General features: G+C 54.6%; 1 protein-coding gene across 2 annotated transcripts in view; it reads right to left on the minus strand.

Annotated features, from left to right (window-relative positions):
* Window positions 1-568: 568 nt before the first annotated feature.
* Window positions 569-23,881, minus strand: part of QSOX1 (quiescin sulfhydryl oxidase 1) — a 43,443-nt gene continuing 20,130 nt past the window's right edge. The window contains exons 3-13 of one of the 2 annotated variants that reach the window (XM_007989312.3): window positions 23,162-23,207; window positions 22,495-22,597; window positions 19,704-19,794; window positions 16,290-16,435; window positions 14,555-14,689; window positions 12,389-12,518; window positions 8,931-9,053; window positions 8,040-8,187; window positions 4,219-4,398; window positions 2,007-2,344; window positions 569-1,273 (exon numbers count right to left, since the gene is read on the minus strand). In XM_007989312.3, the coding sequence (XP_007987503.3) occupies window positions 1,265-1,273; window positions 2,007-2,344; window positions 4,219-4,398; window positions 8,040-8,187; window positions 8,931-9,053; window positions 12,389-12,518; window positions 14,555-14,689; window positions 16,290-16,435; window positions 19,704-19,794; window positions 22,495-22,597; window positions 23,162-23,207 (1,449 nt within the window). In that variant the 3' untranslated portion in view covers window positions 569-1,264. Of the gene's footprint in view, window positions 2,345-4,218; window positions 4,399-8,039; window positions 8,188-8,930; window positions 9,054-12,388; window positions 12,519-14,554; window positions 14,690-16,289; window positions 16,436-19,703; window positions 19,795-22,494; window positions 22,598-23,161; window positions 23,208-23,881 lie in introns of both variants that reach the window. The other variant, XM_007989311.3, reaches the window with a different exon arrangement.

Below are 23,881 nucleotides of genomic sequence, written 5' to 3' on the forward strand. Positions count from 1 at the left end.
CAGCTGCCCCATAGCGGGAGTGGCCTTGGCATCCCACCTGCTCCACACAGCGCCCAGGCCATCTGAGCAGAGTGAAGATGTCAAAGAGAAAACCTCAAATCGGATTGAGGCTCCTGCTCCCCCTTAATGAGGTTCATTATCTGCGGCTCTGATCCTTGTAAAACCCAGTAGGCCGGATTAGGGGCAGGCTCTCTAATCCTGGCTGACTCCTCCCCACCGAGTGGCCAGCCCGGCAGCTCTGACAAACAAGCCCTTCCTTCCTAGAGGAGCTGGAAGTAGGCAGGTGCAGACAGGCTCCTCCCTCGCCGGCCCAGGGCGCTGAGGCAGGAGCTCTCAGGGAGGACTGGGGCAGGGGGTGGCAAGGCTGCACATCCAGAAGCCTGTCCCCGTGCAGGAGGAGGCCGTGGAGTTTGGGTACGGACAGCTCTATCGGCAGTCTGTGGCCAGGAGCCGTGTGTGCTGAGGGACATTGAGTCTGGCTGCATTCCAGGTGGGGTTGGTCTCCATGCACTCTGTCCAGACCTGGACACTAGGTCTCCAAGCAGCAAGTTAAAGAACACACCAATGCTTGCCTTAACAAAAATAATTTATTCCACACGCCGCCCAAGCAGGGGGTAGCGTGGGAATCAAGCATGTGTAAGGCACTGCCCCCTCCCTCAGACCCTTCTAACTTCTGCATGCTGGAAGGTGAAACCTGGAAAGAGAAGGCACTCCCCTCCTTAGCTTCTACCCAGCACCCTCCAAAGATGAACATTTATCTTAGAGACCAAAATAAAAAAGGACAAAAGACCAGGCTCAGAGAGGGCAGAGCTCAACGGGGAGAAGCGAAAGCCCCCATCTTCTCCTGCAGCTAAGCCAGGGCCAAGGCACTAGAGACCCACATCCTTCCCATGCCACCAACTCATCAGGTCCCGCCAAGCAAGCCACTCACCCTACAACCCAGCAACCATGGCTTGCCTCACCTGGGAGACCAGCACGACTTCCAGAAGCTTCTAAACCCCACCCTGAAGCCAAACCCCACCCAGGAGGTCTGAGGAACTGGAGGCTGGCCAGGCATAGAGGGCTCGGGGTGGTCCTTCCTCCCAGGGTGCAAAGGCTTCTTCATTGTCCGGAAGGGAGCAGGGTGGGCGGAGCCCAGCAGCTAGTGAGGAGTTCCACTCCAGCCCACCCAGCTCAGGGCACCCTCCTCTGGCTTCACTTGCCCCAATTTAGGGCCAAGACCAAGCAGGAGAGACTGAGACTCCAGTGAGAATGAGGCAGGACTTCAAATAAGCTGAAAAACAGGAATGTGGTGCTGAGAGGCCAGGGACTGAGCTGCCCTTTGCCCGCTGCCCGGGGCTGCCCTCCCTGTGCAGCAGGGAACCTGGACCCTGCTCCTGTCTTTTGTGTCAAAGGAGCTCTCTGTCCTAGCAGCCCCAAGAAGCTTCACTGGAGCAACTGGTTTTCCTGAATTTCCCACACTTCTAGGCCAGACAAGGAGCAAGGGGTGGGAGGGGAAGGAACGGGGTCAGGGGGCTCAAGGAGCCTAACAGATGGCAGCTCCCTCTCCCGCCTCCTCCCCAGGTGGTTCAGGCTGCAGGGTGGCCAGCATGACCCTTCAGGGCCCTTATCTTGGCCCGGAAGTAGGTGTACATGGCCAGCAGGCCCATGAAGGACAGGGAGTAGAGCCCCACACAGAGGCTGATGTCCAGGTGGGAGAAGCCCCCTCCCAGCACCTGCAGCCACTGGCCTCGGCCCCGCCCAGCTTGGGCCTCCAGCTGGCCCTCAGGGAGGTCAACCAGCTGCTTGGAGCTGCGGCCCACGCGCCTGACCTCCGGAGGGCCCCAGAGGCGGTTCTTCTCAGCCAGGGACTCGGCCAGCAATGCAGCCCCTGTGTCTCGCTTGCTCAAGTGCCACTGCCCACGTGGCTGCTCCCGCTCATTCCTCTGAAGCTCTGCCATGTGCTCAGGAGGCTCCTGGCCTGGTGCAGCTCCGAGGCCAGGGCGCAGCTTCGGGGGGCGACTTGCCTCAGGTCTCTCAGCTGGCACATCTGGGGTGGTGTTTGCAGGGGGCTTCATCATCTCAGGCTTCCCAGGGTCCAGAGTTGAATTCCGGCCTTCCAGCTCCAGGGCTCCCATTGCCAGCTCTGGGGCAGCTGCCACATTCTGTGCATCTCTCCGGGCAGCCGACCCAGCTGCAGGGAAGTCCAGGATGATGTTGCTTGGGGAGAAGTGGGCCTTGAGGAAGTTAAGGGTGGCTTCCACGTCCCACACGGGCACATCCAGGCGTTCATTGTGGCAGGCAGAACAAAGTTCACGGGGCGGCCACTGCACCTTGGGGAACTGGGGGTCCTCGCTGGGGGCACCTACAGAGGGAAGCATATATAGGCTGGCGGTGACATCAGTCCCACCCAAAAGCCCAGACCACACTCCTCCACTCAGAATGCCAGCTTCCTTATCTGCAGAAAGGGCTTGCCACTGCCCTTCCAGACGATGGGAAATGAGGAAATACAGATTACAAACACTAGCTCACAGTGGGAGCTCAACAGATGGCAGCCTGGAGGAGGAGGCGGATCCACCTACCCCTCAGCCCTGGCCCTCCGTTGTTTTCCAGGGAAGCGCAAAGAGCGACATCTCAGTCACTTCCCAGTGTTGGCCAGACCCACTGTCCTGCTTTGTGGACTTTACAACCAGCTTGTACCCCAGAACCAGACATGGAAAAGGGCAAGAATACTCATTTTGATCTGTTTTGCAGTCTTTGGTTGGTCGGCTTGTGTTTGTCTTTTTTTTGCCTTTTTCCTACATTTTCCAAATTACAAACTGTGCAAATAGGTTACTTTGTCAATTCAAGGGAAAATGTGTTTTAGAGCAAGAGTCAGCTGCTTATGGCAGTCCTTGCCTTTACCCAGCAGCAGCCCTCTGGGGTAAGGGTGGGCTCCAAGGGGTAGTTTGGGGGAGACCTGAGGGGTACTTGGAAGAGTCAGGATGCTGCTGGGGCTACAGGCTGTTGGTACCCCAGGTGGGGCCAGCCCTCTAGGCAGCCTCTGGATGAGTCCCAGAGGGTGAGCCATGGCCACCAGCCCCTCACACAGTGTTGCCCAGGGAATGCATCAGCCCATCCCTTCTATAGAAGCACCTCTCCTAAAGGTTTTGATAGGGGGACAAGTTGTTGACTACAAGGAAGCAGGAGCAGCAGCAGCAAGTGGCAAGCAAGTCAGAATGGTTACTCTGGGGAGGGGCAACAAGCAGAGTGGAAGGTCCGGTCATGAGTCATAGTGATCAGGCCTTGCGGAGGGGGCTCTCAGCCTGTGCCTGGCAATTTTGAGTTTCTTCTGAAAGGACCCCACCAGAGAGGGGAGGGAACCACTCTGCTTCTGGCCCCTCAGGGAGAGGGCCTGGCTCCTGGCCCTCCAGCAGCAGCTGGGAGCCTGATGAGGTCAAGGGGCTGAAGGGTCAAATGGAGCATTTGGTGGCAGGGGTGGGGCGGGGCAGGGGGAAGGAGAAGACAGGCACGTGTCTTCCTTTCAAAGTTCGATAGGAGGCCCCAGGAGACCACGACCAAGTGCCGGCGCCTGCACCACCACCTGCTCCATTCAGCTCCTTTAACCTCGGCTCCGCCCCGGTCTCCCGCCCCTGAGAGGCTGTCACAGCCACGTGCACCACTCTCTCCCGACACACAGGCTGCCTCCTGTCCACAGATGGCTCCCTCCCCACCCAGCTCCCTGGAGTTTAATGCGTTTGCCTGTTAGAGCCATCAGACTCGTGCGCATAAGGAAAAGGAAGCACCGTAATGAGGGAACGCAGAGGGCAAGGCTCCCTCCTGGGAGCCGGTACCTGGTATTTCCAGGAAGGACCTGGTCTCCTCCAGCCCCTTCTCTCATCAGACCCTTCCCAGGGTGAGAGAACCAGAGCTCCCTCCACCCTAGCAGTTTGAGTAAGGGGCCAACAGCCAGAAGGCAGAGCAGGCGAGGCGGGAGAGGGACCCCAGCAGGCTAGAGAGCGGCCCTAGATCAGGGAAAGTGAGCAACGGCATGGGAAGACCAGGGTCTTACAGTGTTAAAGCCTTGGTTTCCTCATCTCGAAAATGGGGCTGATGATACTGGCATTGGTTAACAGGGCTGGGCTGTGACTGAGGGGACAATGAGTGTCCCTTCCCCAACTTTTGGCCTAAGACTCCAAAGTATCCTCACCCTGTCGTCTCCCACAGGTGACTCCAGTCTTAGGGATGGCCCTCCCTTACCTGCAAGGCGAGCGTTGACCCTGTTGTGGCTAGACCAGAGCCAGAGGACAGCAGCGTTGGGACTCCCCACCCGGTGCATGGAGGCAGCAGCCATCTGCTCAAAGTGGCCAGCGCAGTCTCGGCAGCCAAAGAAGTAGTGCACGTAGCCTCGGATGGCTGGGAGGACCTCCTGGGCCTTGGCTACAGGGGAGAGGAGACATCATGCACCAGCCCTTCAGGCTGCCAGTCCCACAGCCGTTGCCTCCCCAAGCCACCCTGCTGTCCCCTACCCTGCCGTGGCCACCCCTGCACAGGTGCCACACACCCCAGCCTATGCCAGCAGAGGCCCAGTGTCCCCTTGTCTACTTCTCTACCTGCCAGGGTCACTTTACAGGAGACCCCATCCCCCTTAAGCTCCTAAACCTGGATCCCCTTCCCTGCCACTCACCTGGGCGCTTGTCACTCACACCCAGGATAAAGTCCACACTCTTTGGTAGGACACTCGGGCTCTTTGTGACACTGGTGGGAGAGGCCAGCAGGGGCCACAAGGCCACTGCCCTAGCCCCAGGCCCCTCCTCCCCGCCCACTCATGCTGCCTGTATGACTTGCTTCCACCATGCCTCACCTCCCTCGGGCCTGGACCTGGCCTGCGCATGCCCTAATCTGTCTCCGTCTCTCCTCGCTCTCCCCTTCCACTCCCCCCACCCCGCCCACCCACTGGGTCCTCTGGACTGGCATGAGCAAAGGCCTGTTGACCAGCCCCACTTTCTTGCTCTAACTGAAACCAGGCTCCCCGCTGAAGACACCACTCCTACTCAAACACGCCCCTCCTAAGTCCTTCACCCTCAGGCTCCAGGGCTGCTGGTGCCTGCCTCCAAGCTCACTCCTTCCTACCGCAAACCTCCCAGGCCTTTAGAAGCCAATCTCCTGCTTTTACCCCTTCATGCAGCAGGACACTGACACCCTTACTCTTTTGTCACTCCTGGCAAGGTGAGACCCGCAGCAGTCCATGCCTGCCTCTCTCTCTCTCTCCTCTGCCTTCTCAGCTTGGTCTTCCGCACCCAGCACAGGTGCCCACCTCCCCACCACAAGGCCTCACTACACGGCCCTGGTGGTCTCAGCCTCTGTCTCCTCTGCTGCTTGGGCTGCCCTACTCCTCACCTCCTGCAGGATTTCACTCCCGTTAATGTTTTCTTTCTTTACTGTGTCATCCATTTCTCCCCTGATAAGGGATCATTCCAACTGGGGAAAAGGATGATCATAAAGAAGTTCCCTCTAACCCAGTCACACCCCAGTTCCTGCTCACTATCTCCAGAATTTTGCCTCCTGGTCTCTCTTCAGCCAAATCCAACCAGGCCATGACCTCCACTACGCCACTGACACAGCCCTTGCTAGAGATGTCCTCATCTTGCGCCACCTCCAGCAGCCCTGGCCCCAATGACTACACCTCTGTTTGAAACACTGGACTCTGGGCCCCCCTGAAATCACCATGGCCTCTCCCTTTCAGCCTCCTTTGCTGGCGGTTTGATGCTCAGGGCTCAGTCCTCAGCACTCTTCTCTACCTCCCTATCAGGGAGCTCATCCAGTCCCATGGCTTGAGCTCTGATGCTACTAATGACTAAAAGCTGATCTCTCTACCCCAGACCTCTCTCTGGAACTCCAGACTCAGCTGTGCACACCTCCACTGGGAGGTCTACTGACACAAAGTGGGCCATTGATTCCACCCTCCCACCCCGAGCCCCTGACTCCTCAGCTGACAGGACCGTCATCCACCAGAGGCTCAGGCCCCACAACCCGGGAGTCCACCTGAGTCCTGCTTCCCACATACCCTTCCTCCAATCTATCAGTAAGTCCCTCAGCTCTGCCTTTAACATATCCCCAAATCTGACCACTTCCTCCAGGGACACACTGACAACCCCAGTCCAGGCCCCACCACCACTGCTGGGCGAGCTCCGCAGCTCCCTCCTCGGCCGCCCTGCCTCCCCCTGCCCCACAGGAGCCCATCCTCCACCTTTCTAAAGTGTCAACCATCTGTCACTTCTGTTAGACTCTCCAGTGGCTTCTCAAAATGCCAACACCAACCTCCAAACCCTGCCCTCACCAAGGCCTCTGAGCCCTTGAGTGCTCACCTCCACCCCCGGCCTCTCTCTGCAGCCTTGCCTCCCTCCCTCTGGTCACAGCAGCCTTCTTTCGGTGCTGCCCACACACCAGGCTTGTCCTCTGCACCTGCTGGTTCCTGGCCTGTGCTATGGGCCCAATTATGTCCCCCCAAATTCCTATGTTGAAGCCCTAATCCCCAGCCTCTCAGAATGTGGCTGTATTTGGAGACAGGGTCTTTAAAGAGGTAATGAAGGTAAAATGAGGTCATTTGGGTGGGTCCTAATCCAATAGGACTGGTGTCCTTGCAGGAAGAGGAATTTGGACATGGATTGGGAGAGGGACAACTGCACAGAGACACAGGGAGAAGATGACCACCGCGCAGCCAAGGAGAGAGGCTCGAAGAAACCAGCCCCGAGACCTCCACCTCGCACTTCAGTCTCCAGAACTGAGACAACAAACGTCTACTGTCTGAGCCCTAGCCTGACATTCGTCAGCACAGTCCAAGGACACCAATACAGCCTGGGAGGCTCTCTTCCCAGATGTCCCACACTGCCTCCTCCTCTCTACCTGGGTCCCAGCACCAGGCCCTCCACAGGGAAGCTGTTCCCAGACCCCTCTCCAGACAGCACCCACTCCGGCGCTGCTGTGCTTTGTCTTCCTCAGCGTTTGTCATCATTGAAACCATCCCTCTGTGTCTGTCTCCTGCCACTCAGATACTGGCCCTGGGGGGACAGGGACCTGTCCCATATGCTGCTGTGTCCCTGGCTCCTGCAGTGCCACACGGCATGGTGAAGAGGCTCCATACACACTGGCTTCCCACACCACTGCCCGGCAGTTCCTCTGATTCATGGGGCTCTGCACAGGCTGCTCCCTCTGCTGGGATGCTCCTCTCCTGGCAGAATCCCTACTCACCCATCACCCCTCAACTCATCCCGTGAGGCCTGGGGCCCCTTCCCAGTGGCGTCAAGCCCACCCTCTCTTCACCCCCACATCCTTCTCTCTGCCATGGCCCCAGCCCTGGTGCACTGCAGGCCTCTCTGTCCCCGAGCCTCACACTAGCGGTCCACCAAGAGCAGGCACTGTCACCCTTTTCACCCATGTATCTATCCTCCAAGCCAAGTCACAGCCTGATAGAAACCTGATTCCTGAATCAGTGTGGATGTGTGGATTGAATTGGATGCGCACCCTTTCAGTCTTCAAAAGCAGGGTGGGGCAGCGTGGCCAGAGAGTATGGTGGTGCAGTTTGTGGACAATACGAGGCAGTGGGGGAAATGTGTTTCCCCAGCTTCCCCCACGAAATTGTTTTCCAGTGGGAAGCGCAATAAAATTGCTCAAAGTGCCTGCTATGTGTCAGCTATGTAAACTGTGAAACACACATTTCTTTCTTTGTTAAGAGTATAAAAAAACAGAATCACAAATTTTTCATGAAGACTTAAAGCAAAGCAAACTATAAGCCCGGAGAAAGCCAGAGAGAGGCCTCAGCCCCAGAGCTCCCGGGGCCGAGGACAGGACTGGGTGAATTCCCAAAGTCTGTTCCCTCCCGAGATCGGTGCTATTCTGGCCATGTGGGGCTACCTGCAGATACAGCAATCCTGCCGGAGCCCCAAAGCTGACTCTCACCACCCTCTGGCAGTTGGGAGCCAGTGGGGAAATTCAAGGGAGATGCCCTGCTGCCTCTCCCCTTGGAGGGTCGAACACAGCAGGGTCGGAGGCACAGTGGGGTGAACAGGCCCTGGACGTACCTGCTTCCTGTGAGTGATCTACATTTTGCCGAGCTGCCTGCACAGTCAAGAAGTGGAAGAGGACCCACAGGGAGCAGGGAAAGCCCCGGAAATGTGGCTCACTCCCCTGGCAGCCAATCCAGTTCACCTTCTTGGCGAGAACAGCACCCTAAGGGACACACAAGTGTGAGTGCACATATGGAGAATGAAAAGGATGCGAGAGGCAGAGAGAGAAGCTTCTAGGAGACAGAGCCCTAAGACAAATGAGGTCCCTCAGTCTATCACCTCGAAGGTGGCATTTCCCTTTCACCAGCTCCACCCACTGAAGCAGCAGCAGACCTAAAAAGCTGTGACCCAGATCAAGTTGCATCCCGTTTTAGCCTCAACTTCCCCAGCTGTAAAACAAGGGGGTTATTTCTGAGGTCTCTTCGAGATTTGACACCCTACAAGTCTGTAAGGATTTACACCTTTGCTGGCTGCAGTGACCCACTTTTGCAAACAGCAGCATGAGCAGGAGCCCAGAAGGTGCCCTGGAGAGGGCCAGGGAGGCCATGCTGAGCAGCACCACACGCTAAGAGGCAGCACAGGTGTCTCACCAAGTTTTCATCCCAGCCCAAACACTTACTGGCTGCATGATCCCAGACAAGTTGCTTAACCTCTTCAAAGTACTGTTTCTTCATCTGCTAAATGGGGAGAATATCTACCTTCCACTAACGTTATGAGGATTAAATGAGATGTGTGCATAGACAGCTCAATCAATAGTCATTTATTAATTATTAATGGAAGGACCCAACCAAGACCACTGACTCCCTGGTGCAAACTGGCGAAGGAGGTTGGAGATAACAGGGTTACCCCCTTGCACTCTCATAAATATGAAGGATGGAGACATCTTTATTTGCTTCCCATACTCACCTCTTTCCTGTCATCCAGGGCAGTTTTAAAGAAACTGTAGGGAATTTTATTTCTCTTCTGCCTCTTGAGCCATTCATTCACAGAGTGCAGGAAGTTCTGGACTAAGGGCTGGCCAGGGAAATACTGTGGGGAGGAACAAGCAGAAGCTGGAGAGTGAAAAGCAATTCCCCAAGTTCCCCGTCCTGCAGATGGTAGGAAGCTATGCAGAAGCAGGCTGGAGGGGCAGGGACTGGGGGAGATTGTGGAAAGTTCCAAAACCACCAGGAAAACATTCTAACTAAGACACAAATGTGACTTCTGTACTACCTTTGCTCTGGGACACCTGGTAAGGCTAGAAGATGGGGAAGGGAAGGTGCTCACTCTAAGTGGGGTGGGGTCCTGGAAGTCTCCCTCTCTCACACCGCAGGCTCCTGTGCAGCATCCCCCAACCATGTGCCACCACTGGGAGAAAGGCAGGAGTACTTGTGCCCCTTGCCAGGGCTGCTGGGAGCCCTGGGCCACACAGTCCTGTCTTTGGGTGGTCCTCGGATACAGCTGACTTGCCAACTGACTGGCCAGCTGGGCTAGGTGGGCACGAGACCTTTCATTTGGATTCCATGGGCTGCCAGTGAGGACCAGCTAGGCCAGGGGCTCACAGCCAAGATCCAGATCTTGATGGTAACTCCCAGTGGTCTCTGAGGAGCATGAAAAGCTACTCTGACAATAAGTCAACTCAAATCTGATTAGTATCAGCACTTTAAAACCACAAGGACTCCCGGGAGGAGGACGTATGTGTGTATGTGTGTGTGTGTGTCTGCATGCGCATGCACAGCACAAGGGGAGGAGGGCAGGAAAAAGAGGGGCACAGTAGCGAGCTGGTCAGATAAAACCACAAGGCTGGCTGAGGGGATGAGGACCCTGAGAAACTTGCAGCGAAGACAAACATTTGAGAGGAGAAGGGTATATGAGATATGAATGGTAACTAAACAGGAAAACCTGCTAACAGAGCCATTCCTCTGAGAAAGCCATTAAATAGTCCTATCACACGTTGGGCTGGACACCTTCCCCCAGAGTGAGAAGTGGCCGGAAAAGACCATGCTTTGACACGTGCCCTCCTGGTGAGCCCACACGGGCCTCTGGGACTCACACACAAATTTATAGCTTGAAGTCAGCACTTCTCACTGACCTTCACCATCATCCCGACTTGGAAACTTCCCATTCTAAGGCGACAATGCCAGAAGGAAGGATGAATTAAGGAGCTCTGGACAACTGGGAGCACGGAAACTCTGGCGCCCACACGCCACCCAGTGGCCGCTCCCGCCAGCTGCTCACAGGAGGGAGCACAGGCTGGGACAGGCAGGGTGGGAGGGCACCGCCAGGACATGCAGAGGGCCTCCTGACTGACCGGGCACCTGCAGGGCTGGCAGCTCGCCAGGGGGAGCCAGCAGAGTGTGCGCTCGCATCCTTAGGCGTTTGGGCCTGTGAACACCGGGCACTCGGTGGTAATGGGCATGGGCTGGATGCGAGTGGGTGTGGCTCCCTGCCCAGCCCCTCACCAGCTGGAGGACCTTGGCAAGGTGCTTTAGCTCTCTGGGGCTTTGTTTCACCTTCTATGAAACGGAGATCATACTAGAAGCCATGCTGTGGAGTCTGCTCTGAGAAACAGAATGAGGAGCTAATATACAAAGAACACTGCAGGCACCGGCAGGGCTGAAGAAATGGTAGCTGCTAGGATACTACTATTCAGGAAGAAGCTACCCAAGCAAGGCAAGGACCAGAATACTCCGCAGACCCCAGGGGATGTGCGGGCAAAACCCAAACAGAGGGTCTCCAGGCCCGTGCCCCAGGTGCCTCTACTGCTACTGCTGGGCATCCCCGGCTTCCCTCTGTCCTACACCCCACTGCCAGCCCTGCCCTCTCTGAGGGCCCTAGCTCTGGCAGGGCAGGCATCTTCATTTCAAGCTCATTCCCAGCCCTTGCTGAAGGCGGAGACTCAGCAAGCACAGAGAGGGTGATGCTTACGCCTCTACCCAGCTCAGGGACCTGTATCTCATTCTTTCCCCCCATACTGGCTGCAAACAGCCCCACTGGGGACAAAGAAAGTGGCAAGTTTGAGCACAGCTGAGAGATGTGAGCGGTACACAAGCCGATCTTCCTGGGGGTACTGGATAGGGTGGTGGGGTGTCTGAGGCATGCCGGGAAAGCATGCTGGGGGCTCTCCCTCATGGTCAGGAGGAGGGACCGTACATGGGACCGTTCTGGACTTTTCCCCTCTGAGTCTTTAGGTTGACAACCCCAGGTCTCTGCACTGTGAAGACCAAACAGCTCTCAGCCTTGGAGGAAAGGTCTTTATTATGGCAATGGACTGAAGAACAAGAGCTCGTTCTGCATGGGACTTCTGTGAGGGGCAAATGACTGTCCTACCTTAGGCTGAAACGTCCCTGTCAGGCCCTCTGTGTCACCGTGCATGCATGCGACCAAGCCAGGGGGTCAGGACAAGGAGGTGGGAAGAAGGGATCAGGCTGGCAGAAAGTTCCCAAGGAGAGGCACAAATCACCCCGAGGGCAGCCCCAGCTTCCTACAGACCCGCACTGAGGAGGGCGGGCTCAGATCTGGGCCCCAGGGCCAAGGGAGGCTGAGCCCACGGCCAAACCCGAAGCGCCCAGAGCCACATCTGACTCAGCAGTACTGAGCAGCAGAGTCCCGGGTTTCCAGCAAGGACGCACTGGCCAGGATCTGGAACCAAAGGAAAGGGGGCAGAGAGAGAGTGGCAGCCACCTCTCACCTTCAGAGAGGGAGGAGCACAGGCTCAAGGCCTGACCAGAACACCTCCGGGCTGGCAGAATGAAGGCATGGCACTTGAGCTCCCTGGGCCTCTTAAATCGGGGTGGACAAAATAAACCGCCCACCTCACAAAGTAGTTAAGAGGATTAAATCCTAGACAAACATCAGGTCCTCAATAAATAGGAGTTACCCTTCGTGGAGTAGCCACCTTCCCGGGGAAACTATAAAGGAATAAGGCAGGCATGGCCAGGGCCAGAGATCGGGTCAGACTGGGAGGAAAGCAAGGAGTATCAGAAGAGCATCCTCTCCTTCGCTAGGGTGTCCTCAGGGTCCTGCTTTTCCACTGATCACGGCAAGGGGTGGGAAGCCACACTGGGGCTCTGACTGAGGACTCAGGCAGGCAGAGCCACAGTTGCTGAATCAGCTGGAAATATCCCCAGGTGGGAAGCATGGGCCCTGTGTCCCACCCACACTGCTGCATGCGGCAGGGTTGTCCTTGGCAGTGTGCGACTGGTGTGGGGTATGGCTGAGGCTGGAGGGTAGCACCTATGGTGGACAGGGAGAGCTGTGGGTCCAGGTGTCCAGCTAGACCATGGGCTTCTGGAGGGAGGGGCTAACGGGGTGCCCAGCTTACAGGAATGCACACTGACCATCTGTGGAATTGCACAGACAAGGGAGGCCACGGCCCTACTCACCTTGGCCAGCACTGCCACAAACTTTTTCAGGGCCACCAGGCGCTGCCCTTCCAGGACCGGGAACCTGCCCACTTCTATCCGCAGGATGTAGTGCAGTGCAGATTCCAGGTCAGCCATGTAGATCTTGGAGCTGAGGACCCAGAGGGAGGTAGAGAAAGAAAGGGGTATTAACCATGGTGCAGGGGCTGCAAGGAGCATCCAGGGCTAAAGGGAGAGAAGAGGAGGGGCACTGCTGATGGTCACAGTCTTATAAGTTACCACTGGTTTCTGCCAGAAATGTGCTGTGTGACCTTGGGTAAATAACCTAATTTTTCTGAGCCTCAATTCCTCATCTGTAAGATATGAACAATAACACATTGCTCACAGGTAAGTTGCTGAGAGGATCAAATACAAACACAAATGTAAACAACTCTCCGCAGCTCCTGGCAGGGAGTAGGAGTTTTCTCTCTACAAGCCCACAGCCAGCGCCCCAGCAACTCACTCATCAGGACAGCTGAGCCAAGCCCACTAGACACAGTCAGACCAGCAGGTTCAAACACACGACATGGTCTGGAAAAACTGGGCCCTCTCTGAAAGACCAGGGTTTAGCTGCCCACCAAGGCTGGGAAATGGGGGCTGGGGGCAGCAGGGAAAGCAGGGCCTGTGTTTCTTTCAGGGCTGATGTACTCACAGCTGCCAGACCTCATGTCTCAGATGGGCCCATCTCACGCCTCTCCGCAGCCCTCAGGGAAGGGACAGAGGCTCCATGCTGGCTGCTCCGCCCCAGGCCCATCATGCTGGGGTCCAGGCTCAGGGTTCAGATGGCAGGGGCCAGGAAAGTTGGCTGCCTCCTCCCCAGTCTCTTGAGACCTGGGTTCTGGCCTCAGGTTGACCATGAGCTAGTTTTGTGAGCTTGGGCAACTCAGTTGACTTTCCTGGGCCTCAGTCACCTCGCTGTAAAACACATGACTCGCTCCTGCCCCTGCTACCTCCTGAGGTTGGAAAGAGCCAATAAGGTCAACTCACAGGGTACGCACTGTGGCTGCCTATGCTCTCCCTCAGGGCAAGGTCTCCTCTGTGCTCCACTTTGGTGTCCTTGGGCCTCAGTTTACCTCTCCATTCATGTATCCTGCCTCCAGAAGTGGCCCCATGACTGAATGAGGTAACACATGGAAGGTGCCCAGCACACAGCCTGCCACATACACCAGCCCAAGCTATTACAAGTATGTCAATGGTTTGCATAATCGTAATGATTGAATGATTACAATGATCATTCATAACGACGGAATGATCATAATGATCACACCACCTCTCACTCTCTCCTTCTCCCTTGATCTACTAAAAGTCTCTCCATTTGGCACTTTCCACGCTTAAAGTCCCTCATGCTAAGATGCAAAGTCCTTCTTGCCATCACCTTTCCCCCACTGTCTCGTGCATCCCCTTGTGAGGGGCACCGTCCTGACCAGCTCTGAGAAACCTGGCCAGATGTTTCCACCTGGTATGCAGCTGGTACCAGTGCAGAAGGTCTACAGCTCTGTCTCACTGCCCAACCCCAACAGAAGAGCCAAGAAGCCTCAGAGAGAAGAGGGGCGCTCTCATGCTTACGACTGTGGACACACACAGGAGACCTGAAAAGGCAGTGAGCTCACCGACACCACAGGCATTCAAGTGAGGTTGGGTGCCTGCCTAGAAGGGATATGCCGTAGGGTCTGCACAAGCAGGGACTGCATCTGCCTGTACATATCTGCATCCACAGTGCCTAGCACACAGGGAGTACTCAAAAATATTTACTGCAGAAATAACTGCTCGGATGGGAAGCTGGTCTGGAGGCCTCAGAGTGTCCTTCCATGCAGATTCCCTGTCTGTGAGTAGAGTTAAGCTGAAGGAGCATGGGCATGGAAGGTGTTCATTCCCTCGTGAAGGATGGCTGGCAGCGCCAGCCAGCATTCATCACAGTCAGCCCCAGTCCCGCAACAGACACCAGTGGGACCGCAGCTAAATGCCGCTCCCACACATCGAAGGCCCCTGAGCAGGGCCAGCCCCCAGGGTGGGGGACAGCCTGGCTCAGAATGTACACACTAAGCGTATGACAAGGAAGAAGAATGAGCAAGAGGGTGTGGGTGTGAAGGTGTGGTGGTCTGTGACAGAGGAGGGAGAAGATGTGAGGAGAACCAGGCGTGGCCTTACCGATCGGCAAATTTCCAAACAGTGGGAGCTATCTTGTTAGCAGTGGTTGGTGCAACTGTGGTCTGGGCAGCCTCCCTGGTGAGTCCAGAGAGCCTCTGCAGGTAAGCGGTATAAAAGGACCTGGACTCCATGAGCCTGTGAGGGCAAAGAACCAGGGAGGAGAGGCAGTGAGTGCAGAGAACAAGATTAGAGCTAATCAAGGTCAGAAGAGGAAGCAGGGTGGCTCATCAGACAGAAAGTTTATTAAATCTATGAACTAGATTCCATCTTGTCCTCCGTGAGGCCAGAAGATGGCACCCAGGCCTCGCTTTAACCTTTCTAATCACTGCACATGCTCTGGAAAGCCTCTTTGACACCAGTCTGATGTCAAACCTCACCCGGTAAGGCAATTGGGCCTGAGAATTCCCCCAGTGGCCCTCTGGCTCCAGGCAGGGCATGGAAAGGCACAGGACAGCCTGGTGCCCACGGACAGGAACGGCGGGGTGTGACTCCCTTCCCCAAGGACCCCGAGGTTCAAAATGGCAGCTGCCCTTTCATAAGCCTGCCCTGTGGTACTATGAGTGACATTACCCCCTAACAAGTCCAGGGAGTTTGATACGCGATTTTTAAAAAAACAGGTACCAACAATGACAAACAGCCTTCAGAATTCTCTAAATCTTTTTACAGTCCTTTTGGTTTCTTTCTTTTTTCCGACAGGGAGGAGTCCTCTAGGGCACAAGATACCTCCTGAGCACATATTCTTTCTCACCCACGGCTAGGGCCCCTGCAGAGAGAGACGCCAGGCCCAGCAGCAGCATGAGGGCCGCCCCGGGGGAGCTGGCATGGGACGCACAGCTTCCTTCCACTCCATCCTGGCCCAGGGTTTCTCAGTGAGCAGATGGCTTGGGAGGCAGCATCGTCACAAACAATTTTCCCCTCCACCAACTCTGAGAGAGGAGACAATGCCTTCTCTCCCCACCAGCACTGGCACTTTCTGGGCCCGCCCGGAAAGTGAGCATCTCCCTGTCCTCAGTGGCATCGTGCCTCCTGGGCCCTCTAGCAGGTGATTTGGGCCAGGGTGAGGCTAAGTGGCCATCCTGCCTGGCACCGTGTGGGTCAGCACTGAGGGCCCCGAGGAGCACCTCACCAGGCACCACAGGCAAGTCTTGCCTCCCTGGCCCAATGCTCCTGCCTGCAGGGCCTGGCTGACATCAATCATCTGCCCAGGGAGGGCACCAAGGCACCATCTGGTGCCATTAATGGGCCATTCAGCAGTGGGAGCCTGGCAGAGGGGCTGAGGCTGGCCTGATTGTTTTCTCTCGGCATTTTGGAACTTGCTATTGTCTGGCTGCTAATGAACTTTTCTGCAATTAGAAAACCAAAGAGAGGGAGGGTCAAGCATATCTGAGTGCTTGCCGGGCCTGTAGCCTGCCAATGAGTCTGCCTGCAAACAGAATGGGGGGGGGGAAGAGGGCCAGGGCTGTGGTGGGGACATAATGGGGGTGCAGACAACACTGCGTGGGGCGAGCTGAGGCCTCTGAGGTCTCTGAGCTGCGGAGCAGGGTCAGGGTTCCAGGCCCAGGCTCCTGACGGTGGAGGCGCTGGCCCCGCAGACAGCAGACTGCAGTTTCTCCTGCAGGGGGCTCCTCAGAAAGAACATGTTAGCCACTGTGAAAGGTGGGCAGCCCCTCTGGGCAAGAAGGAAGGATGAGCACAGGGAGGGAGGAGAGGGGACACCAGGAGACAGGATACTCACACGGGGACTCGGGAGACAGAGCCGTTCCGGAACAGCAAATAGCAAGAGGGGAAGTCAGTGACACCAAACTTTCTCACCACATCGGCTTCTGTGTTCAGCACCCTGCGCACTGCCATGCCTTTGTGCTGGGACAGGTCCAGAGCCACCTGCAGGGACAGCAGGACATCTGGGGGCCAGGCCACTGGGTGGAGGGAGCCAGGGCTGAGTCTCAGCTCGGTGCCCTGTGAAGGCACCCAGATGGCAGCTGTGCTCCTTCCAGACTCTAAATCTGCAAACAGTGGGCCACAGTGATGCATGAGAGACACTCACCATCAACGGCGGCTAGCCGGCAAGTAACAAGTGCCAACCACTGCCCACGAGGGGAGGCCTTGGAGCTGTGCACAGCACACACGCTTTAATCTCCCACCACAGTCCCAACTGGGTAGCATTTTCCTTCTAATGAAAGCAATTTGTAAAAAGCACAATAAAATGTGGTTTCATTTTAATTCTTGTTTGTTTTTTGTACTGAGCCAGCACGTTCTTGTCCTTAAGACCTTCACACCCCAAGATCTGACTGCTCTCTGATGTCCAGGATTCCCCAGGGCCTTCTCATAACATTTTTCTAAAAGGAAAATATCCCTTTAGAAATTACTAATCATTGTTTGTTTGAAATATCAATTGGTGGGGGCAAGAGCAGTCTTCCTCATGGAAGCCTGAGTCACAGATGTTTAAAGAACTGTGATTTTATTGTGTCCAAATACATATGGTAACAAACTTCATGGTTAGGATACAAACAAAATAAACCTTTGGAACTGGGCAAATTTCTAAACAGCAGGCTAACTCTGAGCGCAGTATGTGCAGCAGTCAGAGGGGCCCTTTGGTCAATGTGTATAGTTATAAGATCTGAAAACGCTTCTTAACGTGGGGCTCTCTGAAGGCAACAAGAGGCCTTGTTGAGAATGACAATGTCTCCACATTAGAAATGGGAAGAGAAGTTCTGAGCATAATCAGACAGGCCAACTGCAAATGGCAGGCACGAGCTTCTATTACTGACCTCTCACGCCTCACATGGCCCCCTAGCCTTTATTCTTATATTTATAACGCTTTCTATCTAGACTCCAAATTAGAAAAATACACTTCTCAGTCATCATTATTTTTTTTAGAAAGAAATAAGAGAAAGCACTAGCTAACACATATTGTGTAGGTATCATGTAGTATCCACACGGATCGCCTCATTTATCTTCAGAGAAACACTGAAATAGCAGCTATTCTCAGGAGACTAAGAGATGCGGCGCCGTACGCTACAGTCGCCTGCATTGGAATCCTGGCGCCACTGCACCGAAACACTCCCTGACCCAATTTCCGTACTTGCAAAATAATAACAACAACAATAATAATACCACCAACTTCAGGGGGGCTGTTCTGAGAACGGAAGGGGTTAACTTTACTAAAATGCTATAACAGTGACTAGTACATAGTAGGTACGTTAAGTGTTTACTTAAAAATAAAGCTCCCAGGCCGGGCTTGGTGGCTCACGCCTGTAATCCCAGCACTTTGGGAGGCTGAGGCGGGTAGATCACGAGGTCAGGAGATCAAGACCATCCTCACCAACACAGTGAAACCCCATCTCTACTAAAAATACAAAACAATTAGCCTGGCGTGGTGGTGGACGCTTGTAGTCCCAGCTACTTGGGAGGCTGAGGCAGGAGAATGGCACGAACCCAGGAGGTAGAGCTTGCAGTGAGCCGAGATCACGCCACTGCACTCCAGCCTGGGCGACAGAGCGAGACTCCATCTCAAAATAATAAAAAAAAGCTCTAGTTGGGCTCAGTGGCTCACATCTGTAATCCCAGCACTTTGGGAGGCCGAGGTGGGCAGATGACCTGAGGTCAGGAGTTTGAGAACCAGTCTGACCAAAATGGTGAAACCCTGTCTCTACTGAAAATACAAAATTAGCAAGGCATGGTGGAACATGCCTGTAATCCCAGTTACTTGGGAGGCTGAGGAAGGAAAAACGCTTGAACCTGGGAGGTGGAGGTTGCAGTGAGCCAAGACAGTGCCATTGCATTCTAGCCTGGGCAACAAGTGAAACTTCATCTCAAAAAAATCAAAATAAATAAATAAAGCTCCTATCTTGTAGCTGCAGAAACGGAGGCTTAGAAGTGAAACCATGCCTCCAGCTCACACAGCTTGCCTATGTCTGAACTGTGCTACAAATCCCAGCTTAGTGTGGCTCCAGAACCTGGGCCCTTAGTCACTGGTCCCATGCTGAGCACCCCTGTGTGGACATGGGGCACTTGGCTCCAACCACTGGGACCCCTGCCTGTAGGTACTCAAGGGACTGTGGTGGGAGGGGAGGGAGAAGACCTGATTCCAATCACAATTTATCACCTCTACGTAACATGTATGACCCCAGGCATGAACTGGGACCCTAGAGGGACAGGCACTCCTTCAGCCAAGCTGTCTTTCCCCTCCACAACCCCTGTGCCTCCCCTCTCAGGGCTGAGAGGCCTGGAGACAGCATCTGGCTTCCGCTCAGACTCTCAGCTGTGCTTGATAAGTTTCAGCAGCAAAATCACTCAGGCCGACAGGGCAGTTTAATTTCCTGCCTACTCTCATGCCTGTTTCCCTGCACTGCCTTGGAGCATCTCCCGTGTACTGGCACATCCCACCTTTGCAGCTGGGAAAAGCTCACAAGTAGACTATGGAGAAATCCATGAACCAATGGCAGAATGGTGAGCTCTCTGCGTTAGGCGAGGGGAATGGATCTTTATAAAGCACCTACTATGTGTCAGCTGCAATCCAGGCCCTTTACATAAACTGCTGCATTTGACTCTCCCAACAATACTATGAAGAAACGTCATCATCCCCGCTCTCTAGACAGGGCACTGCAGGAAGCGCCAGGGAGATGGCTCACAGACACCCCACATGAGACAGAGCAGCACCTGGGTGAAGGACCCCATTTCCTCTGGTGGCACTAGTGCATCGCTAATGCTCCCTCCCTCCCAAATATTTCACTCTAATCCCATGGGGTGGGACATTGTGGAAACAACATTGGCTTTGGAGCCAGAAGGACCTGGTTCAAAGCCGCCTTCTACCAACTTACTAGCTGTGTGATCTTGGGCATTCTATTTGATCACCTTCATTAATTTTGGGGATTAGCAGCTACGTGTGTCAGCAATCTGGTCCAATGCTCAATAACAGCAGGTGTTACATTTGGTTTCCATGAAGGAGATAAGAATAAACAGAAAGGTTTTTAAATGTGAAGGTCCAGCCCCTGCACTTCCCACGGCTCCCAGCAGGGGTCAGGCCAATGCCAGGCTAAAAGACCCAGGCAGCCAACACCCTAGAATTGGCAGGAAAAGCCCTTTTCCCAAACTGGGGCTCTCTCTCCATGGCTATCCAGGAATTGCAGGGAACTTCAGGGCAGCTCACCTCTCTACCCAGGTAGGAGCCTCCCTTTTCAAAGATCAGGGCCAGGTACTCTTCCTTGTTTCTCGCAAAGAATCCATCAATCTCCTCCAGCCTGCAAGAGACAACTCTGGCAGTCACTCTGCACAGCCAGCAGAAATAAGACAAAACCGCTGGCAACGCCTGCTGGTGATGCAGTGCTGCTGGTACGGCCATCCCACCCTCCTCCGCTTCCACACAGGGCCCTCCAAGGAAGTCAACCAAACCTTTAGTCCTAAAAGATGTTGCCCTTGTTATCTAACCCTGGCTCTTCATCTGACCTACCTTGGGTGCTTGGTTTTGTTTTTGCTTCCTGTCTCTTTTAAGAGTCAGGAGTGGGCCGGGTGCGGGGGCTCACACCTGTAATCCCAACACTTTGGGAGGCTGAGGCGGGCGGATCACCTGAGGTCTAGAGTTAGAGACCAGTCTGGCCAACATGGTGCAACCCCGTCTCTACTAAAAATACAAAAATTAGCCGGGTGTGGTGGCGGGCACCTGTAATCCCAGCTACTCGGGAGGCTGAGGCAGGAGAATCACTTGAACCCTGGGGGTGGAGGTTGCAGTGAGCTGAGATCGTACCACTGCACTCCAGCCTGGGCTACAAGAGCAAAACTCCTTCTCAAAAAAAAAAAAAAAAAAAAAAAAAAAAAAAAAAGTCAGGAGTGGGTAGGAGGCCCTGTGGGGAGGGGGACTGGGAAGGGCTGCTTTGAGCCAGTTGTCTCCATGTGCTGGGGCAGGCCCAGGCTGACTGGATGTGGTTTTTATTGCTCCCCTGACAGCTGGGGGTATTAGAACCCAACAGCTGTAAGTCTAAACTGTGACAAGTCACGACCAAGTGGGAGATGGGCTCTTTTGATCCTAAAGCAGGCATTAAAAAGGAATGAAAGAATCAGAAAGCCTTGGGTTCAGGAGACCTTAGGAGCCATCTATATATCTAACCCAATCTCCTTATTTTAAGATGAGGAAACTGAGGCCCAGTTTCCAAAACAAAACAAATGAAAACATGGCACTGATGCTGGAGCCCAGCCAGTGACAGTCCAAATGGATATGACAGACAGGTGATCACCTGAGTGCACCCCACTAGGGTGGAGGGAAGGAGGCACTGAGCCTTTAGGGTGGCATCAGGTAGCCAGCCTTTCAGACCACTTCCCTAAGCTGGCAGAAGAGCACAACCTTCATGCGGGCCAGTACCCCTTTCCCCACTCCCACCCTCAGATTTCTGAAAGGGGCAGCTCACCTTTCATCACACATCTCTGCCTCCTTCCTAAAGTTCTTTAAAAGGATAGCTTTGGGCTGGGTGCGGTGGCTCACGCCTGTAATCCTAGTACTTTGGGAGGCCGAGGCAGGAGGATTGCCTGAGCTCAGGAGTTTGAGACCACCCTGGGCAACATGGTGAAACCCCATCTCTACTAAAAATACAAAAAATTAGCCAGGCTTGGTGGCAGGCACCTGTAGTCCCAGCTACTTGGGAGGCTGAGGCAGCAGAATCGCTTGAACCCAGGAGGTGGAGGTTGCAGCGAGCTGAGATCACGCCACTGCACTCCTGGCCTGGGCGACAGAGCGAGATTCTGTCTTCAAAAAAAAAAAGGATCACTTTGAGAGACCTTGGTAGGTTTGCTTGATCTGTTGCTTTTGAGATACCCCATTGAAAATGTGCCATGAGGGATGTACATGTGTGTGGAAGGAGGGAGATGGAAACACAGTCATTGAGAAATGGAAGAAGCAAGGGCCAGGACACAGGCTGACATGGGTGTTTTCTGGAGAGACAGGGTCTGGCTGCAGAATCCCAAACCACATAAAGACTATGCTGCATCCAGGGTTCCCCGAAGGCCCTCTGGAGGATGGAAAATTGGGAAAGATGACAAAGGAGTCATTGTGAGTTGGATTCAACCCCAACTGACACTTGGAAACACAATCTCTCAGCAGGGCCATGGCTCTGAGAGCACCTGCACACAAAATTTTAAGAGAGCCTCTGCGCACCAACAGTGGCCTTGTGAGGCCTTCTTAGCACCTGGGGCCTCCACTGTGTTCAAGACTGGGCATGGATTTGTTCCTTCTTGGCAAGAGTCCTCTGAGGTGTGCATTATCCTATCTTGAGTTCTGATCCAGAAGTGGGGGGCCTAGTGTTTTTAACCTAGCTGCCTCCTTCTTTGGGAGAGTATGGGCAAGACCCCATGCACCTTACTGTCTTCATTTTCCTGGAAAAGAGGCAAGCTGGGAAGCTTGCCTGGTCGACAGATACAGAGCACCAGCCACTGCACCTGACGCTCTGCCGTACAGTCAGGGGCCACCCCCATGCTCCAGGCATAACCACCTTCTCTCCACCTCCCCTCCATTTCCCTCAAAATATTTGATCTCCTTTTTCCTCCTCATGCCATTCTGACTTTCAGTGGCCTTTCCGGGGATAGAGCATGTGAAAATCTGCTGCGTCCGCCAAACATTTTGAGGGCAGGAGGCAAGAAACAACAGCAGGTACAACCTGGAGAAACCCCACCCATCTTTTCCTTCCCACCTGTGGGATGGATCCTTGCACCCATCAGTCAGCCCCAGGACAACAGGGCTCTTCAGTAGGACCTGCGCGGTAGGAAGCCCACCACCAGCCATCAGCTGCCACTTGGTTCTGGAGTAGCTCCAGCAGACTGGGGTGTGAGCCCCACAGGCAAAGGCAGCAAAGAGAATAAACTGGGGTCCCCGCCCTGCTATTCCCACCACCCTCTCACTCCTAGGCCTGGGATCCTGGCCCACTATGCACTAAACCTGCCCCAGCCCAAAGTACTTGGCAGGCTCCAGTGGTGGACAGGCTGGGGGCCACATGTCATGATGGGACTCCAGGGCGTCAATGAGCCTCTCCCGCAGCGTCTGCACGTCAGCACCAGCCACTATAAATGAAAACAGGCGTGAGCGGGGTGTCAGGAGAGCAGAGCTGCTTTCACAGCACACTTGCCACCTTCACTCTCAGAAACAAAGGGCTGAGGGCACAGCCAGCTCTGACAGAGACAGACGAGGCATCAGTCCTTCCCTGTGCTAGAAGAATGGGGCTTGAGGGGTCCTCCTGTGGCCCCAAGCAATGCAAGGACACCCATCGCTCAGACAGGAAAGAATCTCTCAGAACTGGGAGCCATCAAGACATTCCCCAAGGGCTCTGGTCTGGTCTCTGGGTACCAACCCCATTGTGAGAGGAGAGCTCTTCTGGGAATATGGTGCCCTTGCCCCGACCCTAGGGCCCTGGATACGTCCAACCTGAAGGGCTTCTTCAACCTGCCTTTCCCTAAGGCTGACTGAGAGAACAGTTGTAGGAAGACACAAGTTAGACTTCCCGTGGGGAGCACCTCACCCTCGACCCTGCCGACTGCCAGGGCTTTCTCCACCCCAATAGAAACCCAGGCGAAGAGGGAGGTTGGGGGAGGAAGATGCTAACAGGACAACCAGAGTTGGGCACCCACCTGGAAATACTGCTCCCGAGCCGTTCTTGGAAAAGGCCTTGAAGAACTAGAAGCAAACACACAGGCGGGCATCAGTGATAGATAGTGGCCAAGAATGCAGCCACTTACTGCTCTGAAAATCTGCCTACTTATTCAATGCGGTAGTTGGGCAAATCACTTAATGTTGTTGAGACTATCTCTTTTTTTTTTTTTTTTTTTTTTTTTTTTTTTTTTTTTTGTGACAGAGTCTTGCTCTGTTACTCAGGCTGGAGTGCAGTGGCATGATCTTGGCTGACTGCAACCTCCGCCTCCCGGATTCAAGGGATTCTCCTGCCTCAGCTTCCCAAGTAGCTGGGACCACAGGTGCCCGCCACCACACCTAATTTTTTTTTTGTATTTTTAGTAGAGATGGGGTTCACCATACTGGCAAGGCTGATCTCGAACTCCTGACCTCAACCTCCCAAAGTGCTGGGATTACAGGCATGAGCCACTGTGCCCAGCCGAGCCTGTTTCTTCATCTGTAAAATGGTGAGTTGGGGGGAGGTTGCTCTAGGAGCTGGACACTGGCTCCCTCCCATTACCCTCCCATCCACCCCTCGGAAGCATCCAGGGATCCTGTGGGCAGCAGTTCATACACTTTTCTCCACGAGGGCCATTTCTGGCCAAACGTGGTGACATGCACCTGTATCCCAGCTACTCAGGAGGCTGAGGCAGCACAGTACCTAGCATGTAATTATTGAC

The sequence above is a fragment of the Chlorocebus sabaeus genome, chromosome 25 (genome assembly GCF_047675955.1).
Source record: "Chlorocebus sabaeus isolate Y175 chromosome 25, mChlSab1.0.hap1, whole genome shotgun sequence".
Lineage (NCBI taxonomy): Eukaryota > Metazoa > Chordata > Mammalia > Primates > Cercopithecidae > Chlorocebus > Chlorocebus sabaeus.